Below are 20349 nucleotides of genomic sequence, written 5' to 3'. Positions count from 1 at the left end.
GGCCGCGGCGAAATTAAAAATAAATATTAAAAATAGTAACATATAAAAAATAACTCATCTATAAAGTTTAAGTGAATAGTGACGTCTCGAAAACTTAAAACTTTTCCGGGCGGCGCCAAAGTAAAGGGATTATTTGCTTTTGCGTGACATGTCGTTACATAAGGCCTCCAACTCTCGACACTCTCGCGTCTTTTGCATCAGCGCCGTCTCCAGGGAAGAGCATTTGATTTCGAGCAGCTTAATCATCGCCCTCAGGGACGTGTGCAATTCCTCGTGTTCTTTAGTTATGTTCTCCTTCTCCAATGCGATTCTGCGAAATATTCAAAATTAATTAAAATTAAAAAAATCAAATCAATCATATTTAATTGAAATAAATCAAAATAGTCCTCGTCCTCGTAAATTCGGACGTAGATAATGTCACTTTTAAAGACTTGGGTGTAACATTTGACCTGACCTTTAGAAGCTACATTCATCAAGCCTGCGGAGAACATATTTTAAAATTGTTTACTTTACTTATGTACAGGGTTGTCCATTTAAGATACTCCAACACACTATCTCAATAAATACTACACTGAGAAGAAAAGTTAAATACAAAAAGTGTTTGACCCTAGTATTTTTATGTATACAGGGTGTTCAGTTGTGCCAGGATAGTAATCAACTCTATTTTTTAAATGGAATGCTATGAATATTTGTTAAAATTATAATTACAATTCGCTTGATTTTGGGAATTTTTTGTCATTACATAAGCATGCCAAATTTTGAGATTTGATAAAAATGAACTTTTCCACTTTTTTGCCGAAAAACAGGCCTTGGAAAAATGTGTTTTTTTATACTTGAAAACTAAAATTGGAAATTTTTATTATGGATCCATGATCCATAATATATAATAATAAATAATGATATATAATTCTTTGACCTATCCACGGCGAAAAAATACATACAGTTATGCCAAAAATGACCATCAGAAAATGTTTTTTCCAATTAACAAAAAAAAAACATTTTTTTTATTTATAAAAATTCCGTATGTATCACGTTTATTGGGCTTGGTATTTAATTCTGTATCATTTCAATATACATATATAGCTTGCTAGTTTAAAAGTTATGGCCATTTTTCTACAACAACTCGTGTATTTTATTATAATATATTATCCTAAGTGTTTTACACATTTATTACTTAAATTTAATATAAAATCAACAAGTAATGCAAGTAAATAAAACTTATTACTAATTACAAAACATTTTTTAGATAACCTCCCTCCATCTTTGGCATATGGTTTCCATTTTCGCAATAGCATTTCTAACCGCGTCTGTTGCGTTAAGTCTTTCTACCTCTTTCCGAATGCTCATTTTATTTTCTAACACGCACTGCCACAGATTATATAAAATACTGGGCCTATTATTCGATTACCACACATAAACACTTCTCTGAGCCTGTTTCTTAATTTCTTTTTTCTACTCCCGTCTGTAAAATACCTAATTACCCACCGATCTAGCGTGCGGGAAGCGTCACTTTACCAAGTCAGTTTCGTTTCCCATGAATCCGAGCCACTTCGGACATTTTCGGGTTTTTACCGTACGAATTTGAGAGCAATCGGATGTTTTCGGAGATATTTTCCACGCTTTGAATTTTGACGTTTGTCAATTCTGACTATCATGTAAGTGAATATATTCGTGTGTTGCGAAAATTTGACCAAAAACTAACGGTCGTAGAAAAAGTATAGTATGCAACACGTTCGGTAAACTTTTTAAATCACTCGTTTTTTAAATACTCGCTCCGCTCGTGTCAAATAAACTCGTGAGTCAAATGCCGTTTACCGCACCTGTTGTATAATATACTATTTTTTATTCGATTATTGATTATCACTCCATGTTCAAGATAACGAACAATTCGTGAACAAATATGTTTCATGGGTACCCATCTTGCAGGATACAGCAAGCTATATTCTCTTAGGCATAATGCTGGACTCTTATTATTACTCACGAAGATATAAAAGTTGATCGACACTGTAAAATTCAATTTTTTCTTTTAAAGTTGGTGACAAATAACGGTTGAATAAAAACTGGGCACTTCTGTTCAGGTAAGCAACTATTTTATTAGTTCTTTTTTTCCATGGATATCTTGTAAAAATAAGACGCCGGTTTCGGGAGGTTAGAAAACGTTTTCTCAGTAATAAGTTTTATTTACTAGCATGATTTGTAGATTTTGTATTCAATTTAAGTAATTCATATTTAATAAAAAAAACTTTTATGTTGAGTTAGATTTAAAATAAAATACACGAGTCGTTGCAGAAAACTGGCCATAACTTCTAAACTACCATTTTTTGTAATAAAAGCTATATAAATAAAAGTTTTCCATTTGTGACCACCCTGTATAATATATTTTCGCCATAGATAGGTCCAAGTATTAAATATTCACCACTTCCATGGATGTTAATGTCCGACTATTTTCAGGGCATTTAGGGATTCTCGGTCAATAAATTCTTTTTTCATGAAAGTCTTTGGCCAAGATTTTCTGAGAAAAAGAATTTCTGTTTAGATCGGCCAAGAAAAAACGCTGTAAAGAATTCTTTACAGCGTTTTTAATTTTACTATATCATTTTAATTTAACCCAAATTATTTTTCGCTCACCGAGAAACCTCATCACCCGAACATTTCTTTAGCTTTTGGTATTTCTCTTCCCATAACTTCAGCGCTTGCTCGGAGCTCTGCAAGTTCAATTTCAGAATATTCTCGTTGCTCTTATATTTGTCTATAATCACTTTCAATTTTTCGTACCTTCTGCAATAAAATGATATAAAATAGTAAATTAATTAACCGAAATAAAATGGCGCTTACGTGAAGACATCAGAAAAGGCCAACTCGAGGTTAGAAAATTGCTTAGCTGTCGCTTGCTTCTCTGACATCAACGTTTCCAATTGCTTGGTCTGCTCTGCAATCCGCTTCTCGTATTCGTCGAGGATCAGCTTATAAAATAGAAAAACTTAAAGATATCGCAAAGAAATCTTAACTCGCATAGTGGTTGAGAAGCAATCGGATCGTGATTTGAACCAAGACTTGAACCGATTGCGTGAAATATCACTGGGGAGTGTAAAAGAACAATCGTAAACGCTGATAACAATGAAAGTGTGGACCGATCCAGATTATAACATCTTCTATAGTGAGTATCACGCCAAATAAAGAACTACAAAAATCAAATCAAGTAGAGGCCAAGCCCGGCGCAGACGCCGCAGTGAATTTAATTCGCATATTAATTGCGGATGAGACCTCTTCAAAGCAATCGGGCAGTGATTTGAACCTACTGCGGAAACATACCGCTAAGACGTGCAAAAAGACAATCGTAAACACAACGAACGAATGTAACTGACATATTTCTAATTTGTCTTTAAGTTGGTTCTCACTTTCGTTCTCTGCGTTAATGATTGCTTTTTTACATTCCCAAAAGTATTTGCCGCAGTAGGTTCAGGTCTTGGTTTCAAATTACACCCTGGTTGCTGCGAATAAGTTTTATCCTCAACTAATATGCGAATTAAATTTACTGCAGCATCTACGCCACACTTGACCTCTACTTGTTTTGTTTTAGATAATTCTTCATTTGGAGTGATACTCACGGTGGCAGATATTTCTAATTTGTCTTTAGGTCGATCCTCACTTTCGTTCTCGGCATTCACGGTTGCTTTTTTATACTCCACAATAGTATTTGCCGCAGTAGACTCAGATCTTGGTTTCAAATTAGGGCCTGAGTGCTCCGAAGAGGTCCCATCCTCAACTAATATGCGAGTTAAATGCACCGCGGCATCTACGCCGGACTGGACCTCTACTTGGTTTGATTTCGGTAGTTCTTCATTTAGCGTCATACTCACTTTAGCGGATGTCTCTACTTTGTATTTAAGTCGGTTGCCACTTGCGTTCTCAGCTTCTACGATTGTACACTCCCCTAGGGTATCACTACCTGATGGCTCCGAGGAGATCTCATCCTCAACTAATACGCGAGTTAAATTCGGTGCTGTATCTGCGCCGGATTTGACTTCTACTTGGATTGATTTTGGTAATTCTTCATATGGCGTAATGCCCACAATAGCATATGTTTCCTTAGGTCGGTCGCCTCTTTCGCTCTCATCTTTTACAATTGTTTTCCACTCCTCAATGGTATTCGCCACAGCAGGTTCTGGTATTGGTTTAAAGGCACCGCCTGATGGCTCGAAGGAGGTCTCATCCTCAACTAATATGGGAGTTAAATTCACTGCGGCATCTGCGCTGGACTTGACCTCTCCTTGGGTTGATTTCGGTAGTTCCTCATTTGGAGTGATAATCACAACAGCAGATGTTTCTAATTTGTCTTTAGGTCGGTCCTCACTTTCGTTTTCAGCATTTACGATTGCTTTTTTATAGTCCCCAATAGTATTTGTCGCAGTAGGCTCAGATCTTGGTTTCAAATTACTTCCATATTGCCCCGAGGAGGTTTCATCCTCAGCTAATATAGGAGTTAACTTCACTGCAGTATCTGCGCCGGATTTGACCTCTACTTGGTTTGATTTTGGTAATTTTTCATTTGGCGTAATATTCACAATAGCAGATGTTTCATTAGGTTGGTTGCCACTTTCGTTCTCATCTTTTACAATTGTTTTACGTTCCCCAATAGTATTTGCCACAGCAGGTTCTGGTATTGGTTTCAAGTCACTGCCTGATGGCTCCAAGGGGGTCTCGTCCTCAACTAATATGGGAGTTAAATTCACTACTGTATCTACGCCGGACTGGACCTCCACTTGGTTTGATTCCGGTAATTCTTCATGTGCAGTGATACTCAGGGTGGCAGATGTTTCTAATTTGTCTTTAGGTCGATCCTCACTTTCGTTCTCGGCATTCACGGTTGCTTTTTTATACTCCACAATATTATTTGCCGCAGTAGGCTCAGATCTTGGTTTCAAATTGGTGCCTGATTGCTCCGAAGAGGTCTCATCCTCAACTAATAGGCGAGTTAAATGCACCGCGGCATCTACGCCGGACTGAACCTCTACTTGGTTTGATATCGGTAATTCTGTATTTGGCGTGATACTCACCATAGGAAATGTTTCCAATTTGTCTTTAGTTTGGTCCCCACTTTCGTTCTCAACATTTACAACTTTAGTGCATGGGCTAAAAAAATTGCAACTGCTATAAAAAAAAAAACGAAGAACTGATAAGAGAGACCTTACCTTGCGGGGTAGAGAGGATCGAATTCTTTCAAGACTGATCTTCGAGTTTGGCAAAAATTGGCCAAATCTACATCGAAGTTCGCTAAAAAAAAAAAAGGAATAACAACTTTGTCCAGACTCATGACAATGTTCTATTAAATCTTCGCAAATATTCAAAATATATTTAAGTTTTTATTTTGGACAATTGCCTGGCATTTCCGGATTTTCCAGACTGATGTTTCATTAATGAGAACATCTCGGTACAAGTTAAGCGGTTTATTGACATTCAATTAAAAAAAAAACGACGATATTAATCAAACAAAAAATGTTCAGTTTAAAAAAAATGTACAGAATTAGTAAGGACAGTCCATTCAAATCCAAACATCTTCACGTTTTACATAAAATGTGAATTGAATAGATGAAATGAAATTAATGTGTCTGGTTTTGTAGGAACTTTTGTACTAATTTTCCTTCAGATTTTTTCCTGCTTTATTATTAACCAAAACCTTAATCGTAAAATACATCAATTTTTTAAAAGAACCACGCGACATAAGACAGCCTTAAACTTTTTCCCGAATTTTCTGACCAATCCAAACAATCAATTAAAAACCGACAAAACACTCTGTATATAAATCGAAATAATAGGCGCTACCTTTTTCCAAGGGCGGGGGCCGGGTACAGCTTTGTTGCGAGTTAGAATCATTCTGAAAAAAAAAAAACGCATTAAATATGAACAATTAATTGTTTATTCGCAAACGGCTTATCTGTCGAGGGAGAATTGATAAAGCTATCACAGACGGTAAGTTTGTAACGAAGTATCGTTGTGATCGACTATGTGGGGCCCGATCGGGAACTTCGTTCATTGTTATTGTAGTTCGCTACTAAAGTATCGACAATATTTTATTAATAATGAAAAGAGATTGCTCCGAAAATGAAAATTACATTTTTTATAGCTTCAGGGCGTATCTTTCTTATTAATAAAGCCAGCTTTCGTGACCCAAGGCTAGTTTTTCATGAAATGAAACAAATTTGAGGTCTATTCAACATGTGCATGCGCAAGATTCATTTTAAATCTCGTTTTGAACCAATTAGCTCGTCAGTAAGGTTACAGGAGTATTTTCTCCAAATAGGTCCCGATCCCGTTACAAGGAGTTAGGTGTGTGCACAAAGAGCAGATTAGCGGGTTAGCATGCCTTCTCTACGAAAATATCATAGTCATCTGAGACGCAGCAATTTTTTACCGTAGTAGGGCAGTTATGACAATTCGTCATTATAATTTTAATTTCTGCCTCCTCTTCTTTCTCTTATGGTTAAAGTTAAACCAAAATATTACAAATATGAGAAATTGGATATAATATACGAACAAACAAACCTACTTAAATATAGGGTGTTCCATAAAAAAAAACTCACAAGTATAGTTTAGATATCAAAATTTGTGAGTTTCATAAGAACACTGACTACACCACTGGATACTACGTAATAAACCATATTCAGATCAGTTTGCACCTTTTCCATAGGTTCATGGAAAACCGAATGGGTAGAAATGCAAAAATTACGAAACCACAACACGTTATCGTTATTAATAAGGGAAATACGCCATCGTAAAACCATCAAAAATGAGACACTGTAAACATATTTTAACCGGTCACCACGATGCCTAAATCTATGATGCTACATGCCAGTAAACCAACCACGTTGGTGGGGAAACGCAGTTGGCAATTACTATTGGGTCTTAGTTTCCTTATCGCAAGAAAAAATACAATTTTGAATTTTAAAAATGGAGTAATTCTATTTTTACCAAAAATATTATACAGAGCCGAACAAAAAGTTATGAGCCATTGAGAGCGAAAAGGTCATACAAGTAGAGCCCCCAACAAGAGCTGAGTTTGGAACACATTCGGCAAAAATCCCCAGGAAGCAATTTGGTTCAGCAATCGTCTTTATTTCGGAAATTATAAAATTACGCATTTGTATTAACTTTTTACCTCGCTTTTTAACTTGAAAATATCTGCGTAATGTCAAACACTTTTAAAATAACACGCCGTATATGTATTCTAATTCGAAAAAGTCACAATTGAAAAGGAAGAGACCTTCGTGCTGTTTTCTACTCCACGAAATAATTTTTCAAGATGCCCGACACTACGACAAAAATTTCGATGGCGCAATACTCACTTGAATATATTTTCTGTAAATGTTAGCGGCGAACTCCATAACGCGGGAATTTTTCGCGGAAAACTGAACGAAATATTATGTTATTGTCGCGATTTGGAGGCGTGTACACCGATATAACATCTAAAAATAAGCGCGCCTGCTTTATTATGGACGCTGCCAATATTTGAAAAAAAGACAAAATACTCTCCGTTGAGCGTCGAAAAAAAGACCAAACCTAAAATTTACAAAGAAAAGCGAGCAGACTGCGAACGCTATTGAATAAAAACGTATACGGTGTATATTTAAAACCGGCGGCGCCAGTGGCGTAGTTCGGTAATTACAGTAAAGAAAAATTAGCATATACAGGGACTGAAACATATTTTTCTGGTAACGGTCAAATTTATGAAATGCCAGGAACAACTATGCGTTCTCCATTATCACCAATCATCGGAAATATATTTATGCAAGAATTTGAGAAGAAAGCCCTCGACACCTTCCACCTAAAACCAAAGTTATCGAGACGCTACTTTGAAGATGCTTTTGTTATTTGACCTCATGGTCAAGAATCCATCAGAGATTTTCTTAACCATTTAAATTCTATACACCCTAACATACGTGTTAACATTAAATTATAAACTAATAATAATTATCTCCCATTCTTAGATATTCATATCAACAGAAAACCGACACACACAGACCGATATCTGAACACATAATATCACCATCCCACCCAAAAATCATGGGTTATCAAACTCTCTTGTTTAGAGAGCAGTTAAACTGCATATATCTCCACCCGAGTCACCAAACCCCAAATTACACAATTACACTTTAATAATTTCCACATTAGAGGTACTAGGCGTTCCATTTCAAAACATCGCAAAACGTTTCACGCTTAAACCATATTTACCACCAAAGAACAAAAATCCCTCAACATCTTCGACCCGTCAAAGTCGAAATTCCGCTTGAGATAAAGTTTACTGCATTACATGTATATACGACAAAGAATACATTAGAGAAACAGGACAAAAAATGTAAATTAGGTTAAAAAAACATGAATCCGAGCATCAAATATTTTTCTCTACTAAAGATATATATGAGAAGCCATTGAAATCTATAAGCAACAAAACAATCTTAACCGCGACTCAGGTGTTTAACTTTCGCCAATATGGGAATTAGTCATCCGAGACAATGTTTAGCTCTGCCCTCCTCAAGCAATATATAAGAAGGCATGCGGTGCCAACTATTAGTCGTGATTTTAATTATGCATGTTCCGATTTCTCGATTATTTGGAATCGGAAGTGTTAATTTGCACAGCATAGTTTCACATTTACACCGATTAACATTTGTTCTTATAAACTTAATAGTTTTATGAAGCAAAACGAAATGAACTAGTTAACCCCGAAACCTCGAAAAAACAATTTTTCCTGTAGCTTCGTTATCGTGACCGAAAAGAGTTATAATTGACAAAATATGTGGTTGTGTCACACGCCAGTAACTATCTGGCGTTTTACAATTTCGAAGGTAATACTAAAATAACGTAAACTAGGTAAAATAGTAATTAGTTTATATTTTATTATGTAATATTTTATACCAATATATATAAAAAAGAATTATAAACTGTATGGCACAGTTAAGTGCCATATACTTGAGATTGTGACATGATCTCCGTTCTTGTACTCTGTACTGAGTAAATTAAATAAACTACCATTAAATTTATTCAGATTTTAAAAGAAGCAAAGAAGATGCGAGATACATGCCGTACCTAGCACAATCCCATTGGTCAGATTTAAAATTTAAACCAATTAAACTTAAAGTGCTATTTGCGTGTACAGAATGTAAATTACTGCCCTATGTACTTACGGAAAGTAAGATACAGTTATGTCAGAAAATGTTGTTGAATATTATTAAAAAAAAACAGAAAGAATGTATACAAAGTCAGTGCACTGAACCAAGTATAACTGGGTTTATTAATTTGTACAATTTGCGAAAAATCATATTTCAATTAATTAATTAATAATCTTGAATGTAAAAACACATGAATTATTCACCATAATAATACACGTTTTAATCATTTTCTACGACTTTTCGCTTTTTGGAAGCTTTTTCTAGAAAACCAATATTTTTGCTTTCAATTGTTTTATTCTTTTTTGTGCAAAAATTTGTTAAAATATGTAACGTTAACTTATTTTTCTTTCCCACACTCCGCATGATAGAGCGTACCCTCTGTGGTTGCACTGTCTAGAACGTCTCTATAAATACACCTACCAAATCGGTCAGCGAGGGCGGATAACGTCGACAATGATCTAGAGGCAAATCCGTCCTAATTCAACCGCAACTAACCTAATACTATTATCTATGCCAAATAAACACATAAAAACCGGAGAGTAATTGTACACTCGTCAATGGTTTATAGTTCATATTATAAGATTATAGGAGTTGATACCACACTATATATCCAATACATCACAACATAAAACGAAAAAAGAAATGCGTACACCTGCCTTTGTTTTGACAAAAAGATTAATTTTAATAATTCAAAAAAAAACGTACAATATACCGGCGGACAAGTTCAGTGCTTCTAATAAGACCATCATCGCATGGAAGATGTAGAAAATATACACGAGCACTGATCAGGTTCAGAAATGTTTGTAACATACTTTTAAAAGTTTCATAGACAGACCAAATACAACCTGCAATGTTCAGATGCAAGATCAGCTTATGGTTTAAATGAAATCAATGAAAATGTAAGGATATATCCTTTTATACATTCTTCGGAATATTGTCTGCCCGGATTTTGCGTACGATCCTACATTATTTGCTTTTTGTATTTTGTTTTAGTTCGTTACATTGATCAAAAAATCAGTGGGGTCTTGAAATCGTTTTACTATGAGACTTTAAAAAGATTACTACTTGCCTCTTTATCTTCAGCATCAATCATTTCGAACAACTTGAAACCAATAACCTCTCGTAACGAACAATTGCACCAAATTTTTTAACGGTTTCATGTGCTTTTGGCACGACTTTCCGTTCAAATTCCGTTTAAACGCGCATGTTTCCTAAAGGTCAAATTATTGGCAGTGATGTTTGCAGAGAAAACATTAAAATTGTTGTAGGACATATAACTTCGATCACACGCCCCTTTCAATTGAAAAATTATTCATTAATATTGTTTGGCATTAAAGCATTCGGTATTTTATAGTTGAATATAGTTCGTCCTTAATGTTAGAGAAACTTGTAATCTTATGGAGAATGACTCTTAAGAAGAGATTACTGACGTCCTTTCTTTTACTGGTCGAATGATCCTGGCAGATTTGCCTACCACCAGATAATTAATTTAAAAAAACTCATTTTAATGCGGTCAGTTTTTGACAGTAGTAGCTTGTTTAGCAACAAAAAAGTTGATTTTGAAATCTACTATTTGTGATGTAATAATTATTAACGCAATCCGCGCTAACTATTGCTGGGGTGCATCTAGTCGCAAAGATGACTTCGTTAGATTTGACCCTGTCGGAATTTTCCTCTTTCTCTTTTTGCGCTGCGGCGTTGGGTTTTTGTGCCATATTTCTTTACATAACGAGGTAAGTATCGCGAATTTTACACAGCTTCTTTCAATAAGTAATCTTGTTGGTATAGGAATATGTTGTATGTCGGAGATCAGAGGACAGAGTGGGCTTTTCCGACTTCTGTTCAACGTGGGTCTCCTAAAGTCCCGCAGATGAACATGGTTCGAATCGAGATTCCATTCACGTTTAAATTACTGAGAGCACAGAGTGCTTCCTATGAAGGTATTTAACATCCTTAAACAAAAACCAAGCTAAGGTGTCTCTTTTTAGAATTACAATTTTCCTTATTGAGTGAAGTGCATTATGAAGTGCACTGTTTCTGGGGTGTAAGCGTTAAACAGTTTCACTTGTTTTTGTGTCGACCCTGGTATGACATTAGAGACGCATTTGCTAGGGGTGACTTTTTGAATGGATATTATGAACAATCGGGCCTGCAAGCAGTGTAAGTTTCAAATTGTAAGCTGGATGAAAAAAATTGTTTACCTTTTACAGGAATGACGCGAACACGGAGGAAACATACACCGTTAGCTTAAACAAAACAAGTTCTGACTTTTTAAAATCAGGAACACTGCCTAGGAATTACTATCCTTTAGTTGTTATTGTGATTAGGAATGTAAGGGATCAAAATGTTCTTTCAAATGAAACGGTAATTATATATCACTAATCACTCTTTAAGATGTGAAATAATAATAACAAATAGTAAATATTGTAAATATTTTAGGTTGCACTAATCAACATAATTCACATAAAAGATTCAATATGCACTTTACCTACCCGTATTTTGGCCCAGTACCTAAAGCAGGCAAATGGCCAATTGTCTTCATTAAAGGTAAAGCCTTGTGGTCACACCAGCAACAATTTAACTATTGACTTTTTATTTTTAGCAACTTTATTTGTCCACTGAGAGTTTAAACTATGAAACGGCAAACCAGAAGGACAGAGAAGCAGAGCAGCAGTACTGTATAGTGTGCCAGTATTTTCCATTATCGAGGGCCATTTTGCCATGCAGGTAGACTGACAAATGGATCCAAATTTTGGATTAACACATTTTTGGTGGTTTAGGCACACATGTGTCTGTGCCAACTGTTTTTCCAGATTAGATCGGTGTCCAATCTGTCGGGGCTCCATAAAAAGCTACTTCTGCATTAGAGATGAGCATTATATAACAGATTGCTCAAGCTCGAAGCAGATTCAAAGCCGTTGGTCACTTCTCGACTGGCTCCACACCTGGGATGACCGCCTGACTGATTTTCTTGGCTTTCAAAGATAGAACTTGAAATAGACTTTGTATAAGAATATTTCTGTGATGTGAATGATAGTATTTGTTTTTTTTTTAATATAGTTTTCGAACAAAAACACTCCTTTACTTGTTCTAAAAGTGTACTACTGGAGTCAATTTATGGTATTTTCAGGCATTACTAAACAATATCCTGATAATTTTTTAAAAATGTATAATAAATCTTATTAGACAAAGGCAACTATGTGGTAATGAAGCATTTATACTATATATTCACAATAACTATTAAGCAGCCAAATATATATATAATATACAAAAGCAAGGCTCATACAACTGCAAACATCAATAAACAAACAGTGGCAATCTTAAACATTGTGTTAACTTCAACAATACTTTTTCTGATCCAAAGAACTGCAAGCAGTTAATTAGTAACAAGTATAGCACAGGTAATCCTCATCGTTTAAGGAAAATGAGCAGTTCTTGCAGAAAGTGTTTTTGCAGTCGATGCAATCCTGCAGACAATCCAAACAGGAACTTTTTTCACAATAGTAGCGTTTCGGTTTCGATAGACACGGAGCAGTTGCAGCAGTGAAAGGCAATGTTAATCATTTCTGGCTTGGGGATCGACTGAAATTGCTTCTTGCTCCCCTTGTAGAGTAATTGCAGCGTTTTTTCTGATGCAACGGATGTTATCTCCCGAACTTTTAAACCGGTCTTTAACTCCTGCTTTTTTACAGCTTGACTGGCTTCGTCGAATGGGCACAGGCGTTTATTAGACATCACAGTTACCTTATTTCCCTTTTCAAAAAATTCAAATTTTGGCTTAACCTACAATTTCTAATAGATAAACGTACACAACTGTTAGCCAAGTTTGCTATGATCATTCGACCATTTACGACTTCCGTCGACGATTATTAACTATATAGGCACTAGAAATATAGAGGCCCTGTCTATGCCGATAATACAACAATTTGTAAATCAACTATGAAAAAAATTTGAGAACATCATTTCATACATGCGCATGCACGACATAGCTAAAGGCAATAGCGGATTCAATACGGAGTTGACAAGATACAGCCTGCCACTTGCCCTGTCACAGAATTTGAACTTATAGTTATTTCTTTGGTTGTTTTTAAAAATATCGTTCCCATTATTATAACACTTAATAGTTTTTTTTAAAGAAACCTGGCCAACTCATTCTAGCAGTGATGGCCAATAGAAGAAAATAGAAAATGCTTGATTCCGTTTTGTCTCTCTGATCTATAGTTGCAGTTTATCGTAATTGATTTGGCAGTGCCTGGTAATTGCCATTCTGAGCTTTAAATTGATATAGGTTATTTATTTATGTTCTTTAACTAATTTAATAAAAAAACGTCATATTATTCCTTCATGATTATTTTGAAAATTCCGAAAATGTTTGCCGAAAATTCAAAAACATTTACAGCTTCAGATATGAATGTTCGTATAATCGCTGTTTGTTGAAATGGAATTTGTATATTCTTATTTTCAAAGGAAATTGAAGAATTAAAAAATGATCAGGGTATTCAGGTATGGGGCCAAAGTCAGGAGTCGCTGGAAAATCAAGCTGCTCTAGAGCTGGCGTTGATTACGAAAGAATCGAGTCATGAATTCTCAGATGCGCCCAATACATGCCACAAAAAATTGAATGTCAGTATCAGTACACAAGCTGAAGCTCCTTTAGAATCCCAAACCGTCGAACTCCAGCACTCCATTTCAGAGCACGACGATGATTTTGAAGAGCATTATTCAGCTGCCGATAATAATTCTGGCAGTGAATATGTCCCTTCAGCAGACGACACTTCAGGTGATAATTTTGAGCTGCAATGGATAGCATGTTAATGCGTGTTTGCAGATCATGACAGTTCAAAAAGGAAACCAAAACGACCAAGCAAAAAATCTTCAGTTAACAAGAGTGCAGGTTTAAAAAAAAGTAAATCCCCACTAAAAAAACCCATTGCAAAGTACAAAGACGACGCATTGGTGAAAAATTACAAAGCGAGGCTTGACAAGTATTATAAAAAACTAGAGGAGCAACAAACACTTGATGACCTTGAAGACGAGTCAGATGTTGCCCTTAGTGGTGGCCTGAAAGTGCACAGAGAACTTTGGGAAAGACTCTATGGGTATGTTCCTCTATGTAGCTCTTTGCATATTTTATATTTTATGACAGTTACCAGCAGGACGGTGTCGAATGGTTGTGGGATATACATCAGAAATCCGTTGGTGGTTTGTTAGGTGATGAGATGGGCTTAGGCAAAACAGTTCAAGTGATTGTCTTCCTGCATTCACTGCAGTACAGCAGGATTATTTCGAGCCACTGCAGGTTAGTAGAACAAAACTATGTAAAACGAATCTGTGATAGTTAGGTAAGTATCATTGTAGGTATAATGGCTTAGGGCCCACAATGATTGTTTGCCCAGCTACAATTATCCATCAGTGGGTGAAACATTTTCACGAATGGGCACCGGAATTTAGAGTCGCTGTTCTTCATCAATCCGGCACCCATCAAGGTAAATAATAACTGATGCACGTGTAAATGTCTCTGTCAGTGTTAGAGCTTATGTTTGCTATGCCTATGTAAATTATTTTATTAACTGTTAGGGAACAAAACGGCCTTCATAAAAGACATGAATCAATCGAAAGGAGTGATAATAACCACTTATGCTGGTCTCCTTAAGTACAAGGGAAACTTTGCGGAGTACAACTGGCATTATCTCATCCTCGATGAGGGTCACAAGGTAAGAAACCCATCAGCCAAGGTGACGGTAGCGGCGAAAGGATTAAGGACGCCACACCGTATCATGTTAACGGGAAGTCCAATGCAGAACAACTTGGTGGAACTATGGAGTTTATTCGATTTTACTAACCCAGGGATACTTGGCGATTTGGCCACCTTCCAGGAACACTTTATAAGCCCGATTTTGAAGGGTGGTTTCGCTAACTCCAGCTCGATGCAGGTATTTAAGCAAAAAATCCTTGATCAAGATTTATTTATGCTAGTTTTTCTTCAAAATTAATTTAATATATACAGAATGTGAAAATATATTGAAAATATGTCTGAAGTTTTTTATTTATGTAAAAAAGATTGCCTTAAATTGTGAAAAAGTTTAATCTCACCAGCGATTGCCTTCCAGATTTAGGTGAAATGGAAAAAAATTATTTAAAAAATTAATTTTAAGGCGAAAAAATGGCAAAACAAATATGTCAAGTAATAATACATATTCCCGTAGGAGGCGACCGCTCTGTCAGTTGCATCCACTCTGAAAAACATAATCTCACCATACCTGCTGCGGAGATCAAAAAACGACGTGCAAAACTACCTCCAACTCCCCAACAAGAGCGAGCAAGTTTTATTTTGCACTTTAACTGACGATCAAAAGGACCTGTACAAGAATTATTTGCTGGTATGGTCAATTGCCAATGTAAAGGCAACACAATTTCCGATTTTGAACGCGCCGGATTGCAGCACCATTGCATGATTGAAATTTCAGTATTACTATACAAAAATTACTTCAATTTATTAGGAGATAAAATAGGAAACCTAACCATCATTTTTTTGACAGCACCACTTTCTGTTGCAAAAATGACCGCTCTCTGAAAAAAATAAACATTTTTTAATTCTGTACATTTATGGGTTTGGGTGTCAAGAATCCGGTGATCCATGGAGATCAAAAATTTTGTTACCTCTTTGTGTTTCTTCAAATGAGAGGGCTCACCGGTCGCTTTTTAGGGAGAGAGGGTGAGCTCCATCATCGACAAAGGTTCAAGAACTTGGCGCAGCGAGAACGCTTTAAGGGCAAACATGCTGGTCGCCATAACCGCATTACGAAAGTTATGCAACCACCCGGATTTGTTTCTTTTCGACGAAAACGAAGCTAAAAACGTAGGTCGTATTTGTGTCACCCCGAATTCCCAAAATATAATAGAATTATTTACTTTTAAACATTGCGTAGTTGGCCAACCAGTGTTATATAAATGACGCGCTAGTTTCGTGATGGGATGGGTGGAAACAGTTTTTATAAATTTTACTTTATAAGGTACAACTTTGGAACCGACAATTCATGTGAATTTACAACGTGAACGTGAAGTTAAGAAGCAACTAGCTATATTTTAATTACTGAGAGTCTGCACTTTATCAACATGTAACTTCTCCCCGTTAAGACCGAACTACCCTTCTTCGGGATTAGGCCTACTTTTCCATCGATGTACCCATCATCTAAAAGAAGTGAATAAGTTTCATACTTATTTATAATTTATTAATGATTAATTTTTATTTAACTTTAAGAATTTATGTTTTCTTTAATATTTTTTATAGTTTATAGTTTAAAATTGCGCGGCAACGGCAACGAAATTTCTACGGGCGACTTTTTACGCGTTCCCCCTTTTTTTTTGGCCCATAACTTAATTTTCGGGTCGAGCGGCAGTCGATAAAAACCACGCTGTTGGAAAGGTAGTTTTCGCAGTGCTCTTTCCGCTTTAGCTTCCTGTTTTGCATTTCGCTAGTCGTTAATTTTGCCAAATAACATTTCCGCATCACCATGAGGTACCCGGAAGACGAACCCAGAATACAAGGCAGCTCCTTGGCACCAAGGTAAGTCGCTACAGTTATTTCGTTGCCCCGCTCGGCTTACATAGTTTTCATTTCAGTCCACTTAACCAAGAAGGATTAGGAACAAACCGATGTAAAGGAATAATGTCTACATACTGAATCCTTTTAAAGTTATTGTTTTTTCTTTAATATCGTTAATTTTATTTTTTTGTGTTTCCAATACAGTTCCAATAGTTTTTAAGTTATCCAGTGGAATCATATCCAATACTAGCGGGTGAAAACTATTTTCTTCATTGTTACTTATAGCTGTTAAATAGTTAAGATTTGGAAGGTGAATTAGCTTAAATTTCAGTTTAGACTGTTGATAAATTCTTAAAGTTGTTTGGTCCAGTTTTACTGCACAATCTGGGGCAAGTTCCACGATATAGGGTCCTTCAAGCGAGATTTATTTTTTCTCTTGTCCACACTTTCGTTCAGTGACTAATTCTGTTGGGACAATTAATAGGAAATGCCTTCCTGACGATTTTTATAGTTTAAAATTTGAACTAATTCTAGTTTCATTTATTAATTGCTTCTGCCTATACGTGCCAAACATGTGGGGTTGTACCCGGGACTTCCTATGCTAATCGTTGTCCAGGTCCCTTGAAAATGTCGGTCGAATTTATAACGCGAGCGCTTTGAGGTTAAGAAGCAACTTTAAAACATCGAGAAACGCGGCAGAATGAATTGTATTTGATGCACTTATCAGCAACCAATTCGGGAAAAGCTATATTTTAATCATTCAGCGTCTGCACTTCATTAAAATTTAACTTGCTTACGACCCACCATTTTGTTCTTCTATATCTAATTTACTTTGCTATTGTTTACTCTTTGCTTTTACATAGAAAATTTTGAAATATATTTGTCTTAGATAGTAGTAGAAAAAGCAAAAAACTGCCACATTTCAATTAAATAATTTAGGGAAACTAAAAGAAAAGATAAAATAGATAACTCGCAAGCTTCTTTAAAGTCTAGTCGGGTCAACACGAATAAATATTGTTACAGTTCTACATCTGAACTAAAACGAGTTTGATTCACGCAATGTTTGTTGTGTGTGTGTCAGACGAGTTCTTACTGACCGAGTTAACGCCTACAGGACGACGCGGACCTGCCGGACAGTTTCGGATATTACAAAAAATCGGGTAAAATGGTCGTTGTGTCTGCGCTGTTAAAAATTTGGAAACGTCAACGTCACAGGGTGTTGCTTTTCTCGCAAGGCCGATCTATGATAAAGATTTTCGAACAGTTCCTCGTCCAACACCACTATACATACCTGAAGATGGACGGATCGACCAGCGTCGCCTCGCGTCAGGGATTAATCGACAAGTTTAACCAGGTATAGGCTTCGTGCATCGTCGAAAACATCACAGCTTTGCATGGATGATTACAGGATTCGAGCTACGACGTGTTCCTGCTGACTACCAGAGTGGGCGGTCTGGGAGTTAACTTAACAGGCGCCGATAGGGTTATCATTTATGACCCGGATTGGAATCCGGCGACAGACACGCAGGCGCGAGAACGCGCCTGGCGGATCGGGCAGGATAAGTCGGTGACCATCTACAGGCTTCTGTCTGCCGGTACCATAGAAGAAAAGGCATGTCTCGACACTAGGTTTTAGGAGACTGCTGTTCGGTCTTAAGTCATTCTAATGGGTACTAACTTTAGGTGCTCGATGTCGGCTGCCTAAAGCACACGTAACTAAATGCAACCTCAAAATGGTGTCAAAAATTTGTGAGAAAACAGCTTTTTGCCCGCGAATCTTTTTTTCTTGTAAGAGACTGATTCTATTAAGGGACACCCAATTGTATATGTGAAAAATAGCATTAGAACTGCTTCAGCCAATTCTGTTTAATAAATTTGGAGTAATTTCCATTCCACACTTCTGTTTTTCCATACATTGCCATAAAAATTGAGATAGTTTTGGGTAGTTAATAAATGACAATAAAAACAATACATTAGAGGATTTCAAATAAAAATACATGTTTCTGTGGTAACTTGTGTATTCAAAACATTTACTTGGGGTAATCAAAATAAGTGATTGGGACAGGAGACTAAAATTTTGTATATGAAAAATGAATATATTGCCTTCAGGTTTCTCTCCCTACTAAGAGATAGTCGAAAATACAAATGGTGCAACAAAGTGAAGCTTGCATGTCCCCTAGCTTTTCTCTAAATTTTACTGGTTCCCTAGTTATCCCTATTTTAGACGAAGTTTTGTGTTAATATCAACAATTTAAGGCAGTAATCTGAAACATTTTTCCAGATGTACCAGAGGCAGGTGTGGAAGCAACTGTTAAGCAATAAAATATTAATCGACCCAAGCACTAACAAGTTCTTCAAGTCGTCGGATTTGTTTGATCTATTTTCGCTGCCCTCGGATCCGAAACCGGAGACGACCAATATATTTCAGGAGTCCAGGGTCAGTGGCGGCGCCGTTTGGGATCATATTATATAATAATACGCGGGTGCGTTTTAACGTAATCTATTTTAGGTTAGGCTGCAGGAAAAATACAAGGAAAAGCAAGAATCGAGGGCGAAGAGGAAACTGAAAAATCGTCAAACGGACGAAGCGTCGGGCGAGTCTATATTCACTGAAGAGAGGGTGGAGGCTATGAAAGCATTGGCTCGCCAAATCGCCAAAGGAATTACCGCGAATCCTGAACCTCACACACAGAAGGCGGAGAGACTCTGTTACCTAACGGAGAAACAAAGGTTGAGAGAGTTGACACCGCCTGAACTAGTAAAATATAACCGGTTAAACTTCAACGAGCGCAAAGGCGATGCTGACGAGTTGGTTGCTGGTTGCAGTTTTGAAAAAGCCTTGGAGGCAAGTGCCAAAACGTCATTGAACCAAAAGATCGCGAAAGAGGAACGGAAAAGAAGAAAACGTTTGAAGAAAGCGAGCGTAGGACCCGAAGCGAAAAGAAAGAAGACCGTAGACACGTCTGGTAAGATTGATGGTGTGGATGTGACGGGTTTGGTGAAGCGTGAGGTTCCAAAACGCGAGAAGAGGTCCAAGACTGGGATGAAGTCTCAAGACTCATACATATTGGAACATTTGTTTTCAAAAAAAGGTGAATATGGGCTAAAGTGAAGAGTTTAGGGTGGTTTCGAGGGATAATTTTAGGGGTTTCGGGAGCTGTAGAACATGAATCGGTAGTCAACCAAGGAGTTCGTAAGCATACTTTGAAGATACGCGAAGAGGCCGAGCGGAAGGCGTCGAAAGCATTAGACGCGCTGAAGAAGTCTAGGTTTAAATAGTTGTTAATTTTTCTTATAATTTTTTGTAATATAATTGTTGCATTTATTTATTTTCTTTCATTCTATTTTTCTTTTAGGGTTTATACACGCTATTTAAAATAATACAATAAAAAAGTGATAAATAAAAGGCAATATAATTATCCCGATTATAAAATTAACCGCGACATTTTCAATGAAATGAAAACTCGTAAATTATACGGGTATTATCAAAACTTTTTGTAGCTTCATCTAAAAAAAGTAAACTAAAAGTGGCAATTAACTGGATTCACCAGAATAAAAAATTAATAATCGGCGACCTTATATAGAAGCAATTCAATTCAATTCAATTATGCGTTTCACAAAAAATGTTGGGCTCGA

At 36.5% G+C, this 20349-nt stretch overlaps 3 protein-coding genes across 3 annotated transcripts; 2 read left to right on the top strand and 1 right to left on the bottom strand.

Annotated features, from left to right (window-relative positions):
• Positions 1–94: 94 nt before the first annotated feature.
• Positions 95–8124, bottom strand: LOC132705232 (uncharacterized). The gene is made up of 7 exons (XM_060675707.1): positions 7344–8124; positions 5824–5875; positions 5193–5274; positions 3861–5133; positions 2836–2963; positions 2629–2778; positions 95–310 (listed from the first exon to the last, which is right to left on the bottom strand). Exons 1-7 carry the CDS (start codon positions 7380–7382, stop codon positions 130–132), a joined length of 1905 nt encoding a protein of 634 aa, XP_060531690.1. The 5' UTR covers positions 7383–8124; the 3' UTR covers positions 95–129.
• Positions 8125–10664: 2540 nt separating this feature from the next.
• On the top strand, positions 10665–13010 carry LOC132705267 (cell growth regulator with RING finger domain protein 1-like). Its single transcript, XM_060675757.1, has 7 exons — positions 10665–10900; positions 10956–11107; positions 11156–11327; positions 11378–11531; positions 11607–11714; positions 11770–11894; positions 11948–13010. Exons 1-7 carry the CDS (start codon positions 10806–10808, stop codon positions 12153–12155), a joined length of 1014 nt encoding a protein of 337 aa, XP_060531740.1. The 5' UTR covers positions 10665–10805; the 3' UTR covers positions 12156–13010.
• Positions 13011–13430: 420 nt separating this feature from the next.
• On the top strand, positions 13431–20038 carry LOC132701891 (DNA excision repair protein ERCC-6-like). The gene is made up of 13 exons (XM_060670182.1): positions 13431–13580; positions 13635–13947; positions 13996–14266; positions 14314–14466; positions 14526–14653; positions 14745–15100; positions 15374–15547; positions 15874–16026; positions 17828–18067; positions 18122–18325; positions 18995–19150; positions 19223–19805; positions 19859–20038. Exons 1-13 carry the CDS (start codon positions 13512–13514, stop codon positions 19990–19992), a joined length of 2934 nt encoding a protein of 977 aa, XP_060526165.1. The 5' UTR covers positions 13431–13511; the 3' UTR covers positions 19993–20038.
• The last annotated feature ends 311 nt before the right edge of the window (positions 20039–20349 follow it).

Source organism: Cylas formicarius, unplaced genomic scaffold (assembly GCF_029955315.1).
Source record: "Cylas formicarius isolate icCylForm1 unplaced genomic scaffold, icCylForm1.1 PGA_scaffold_10__41_contigs__length_53128322, whole genome shotgun sequence".
In the NCBI taxonomy this organism is placed as follows: Eukaryota; Metazoa; Arthropoda; class Insecta; order Coleoptera; family Brentidae; genus Cylas; species Cylas formicarius.
This window is presented reverse-complemented; position numbering and strand designations above follow the sequence as displayed.

Bases quoted from the DNA above. Each gene is read 5' to 3' on its own strand.
- LOC132705267 (XM_060675757.1), top strand. From the start codon at position 10,806: ATGACTTCGTTAGATTTGACCCTGTCGGAATTTTCCTCTTTCTCTTTT. The intron at 11,532-11,606 runs GTAATTATATAT...TAAATATTTTAG, and splicing joins ATGTTCTTTCAAATGAAACG to GTTGCACTAATCAACATAAT. The intron at 11,895-11,947 runs GTAGACTGACAA...TTGGTGGTTTAG, and splicing joins AGGGCCATTTTGCCATGCAG to GCACACATGTGTCTGTGCCA.
- LOC132701891 (XM_060670182.1), top strand. From the start codon at position 13,512: ATGATTATTTTGAAAATTCCGAAAATGTTTGCCGAAAATTCAAAAACA. The intron at 13,581-13,634 runs GTTCGTATAATC...TTATTTTCAAAG, and splicing joins TTACAGCTTCAGATATGAAT to GAAATTGAAGAATTAAAAAA. The intron at 14,467-14,525 runs GTTAGTAGAACA...GTATCATTGTAG, and splicing joins ATTATTTCGAGCCACTGCAG to GTATAATGGCTTAGGGCCCA.
- LOC132705232 (XM_060675707.1), bottom strand. From the start codon at position 7,382: ATGGAGTTCGCCGCTAACATTTACAGAAAATATATTCAA. The intron at 2,964-3,860 runs GTGAGTATGACG...CTATTTTATAAG, and splicing joins AAGTAGAGACATCCGCTAAA to CTGATCCTCGACGAATACGA. The intron at 311-2,628 runs GTGAGCGAAAAA...AATATTTCGCAG, and splicing joins TCGGGTGATGAGGTTTCTCG to AATCGCATTGGAGAAGGAGA.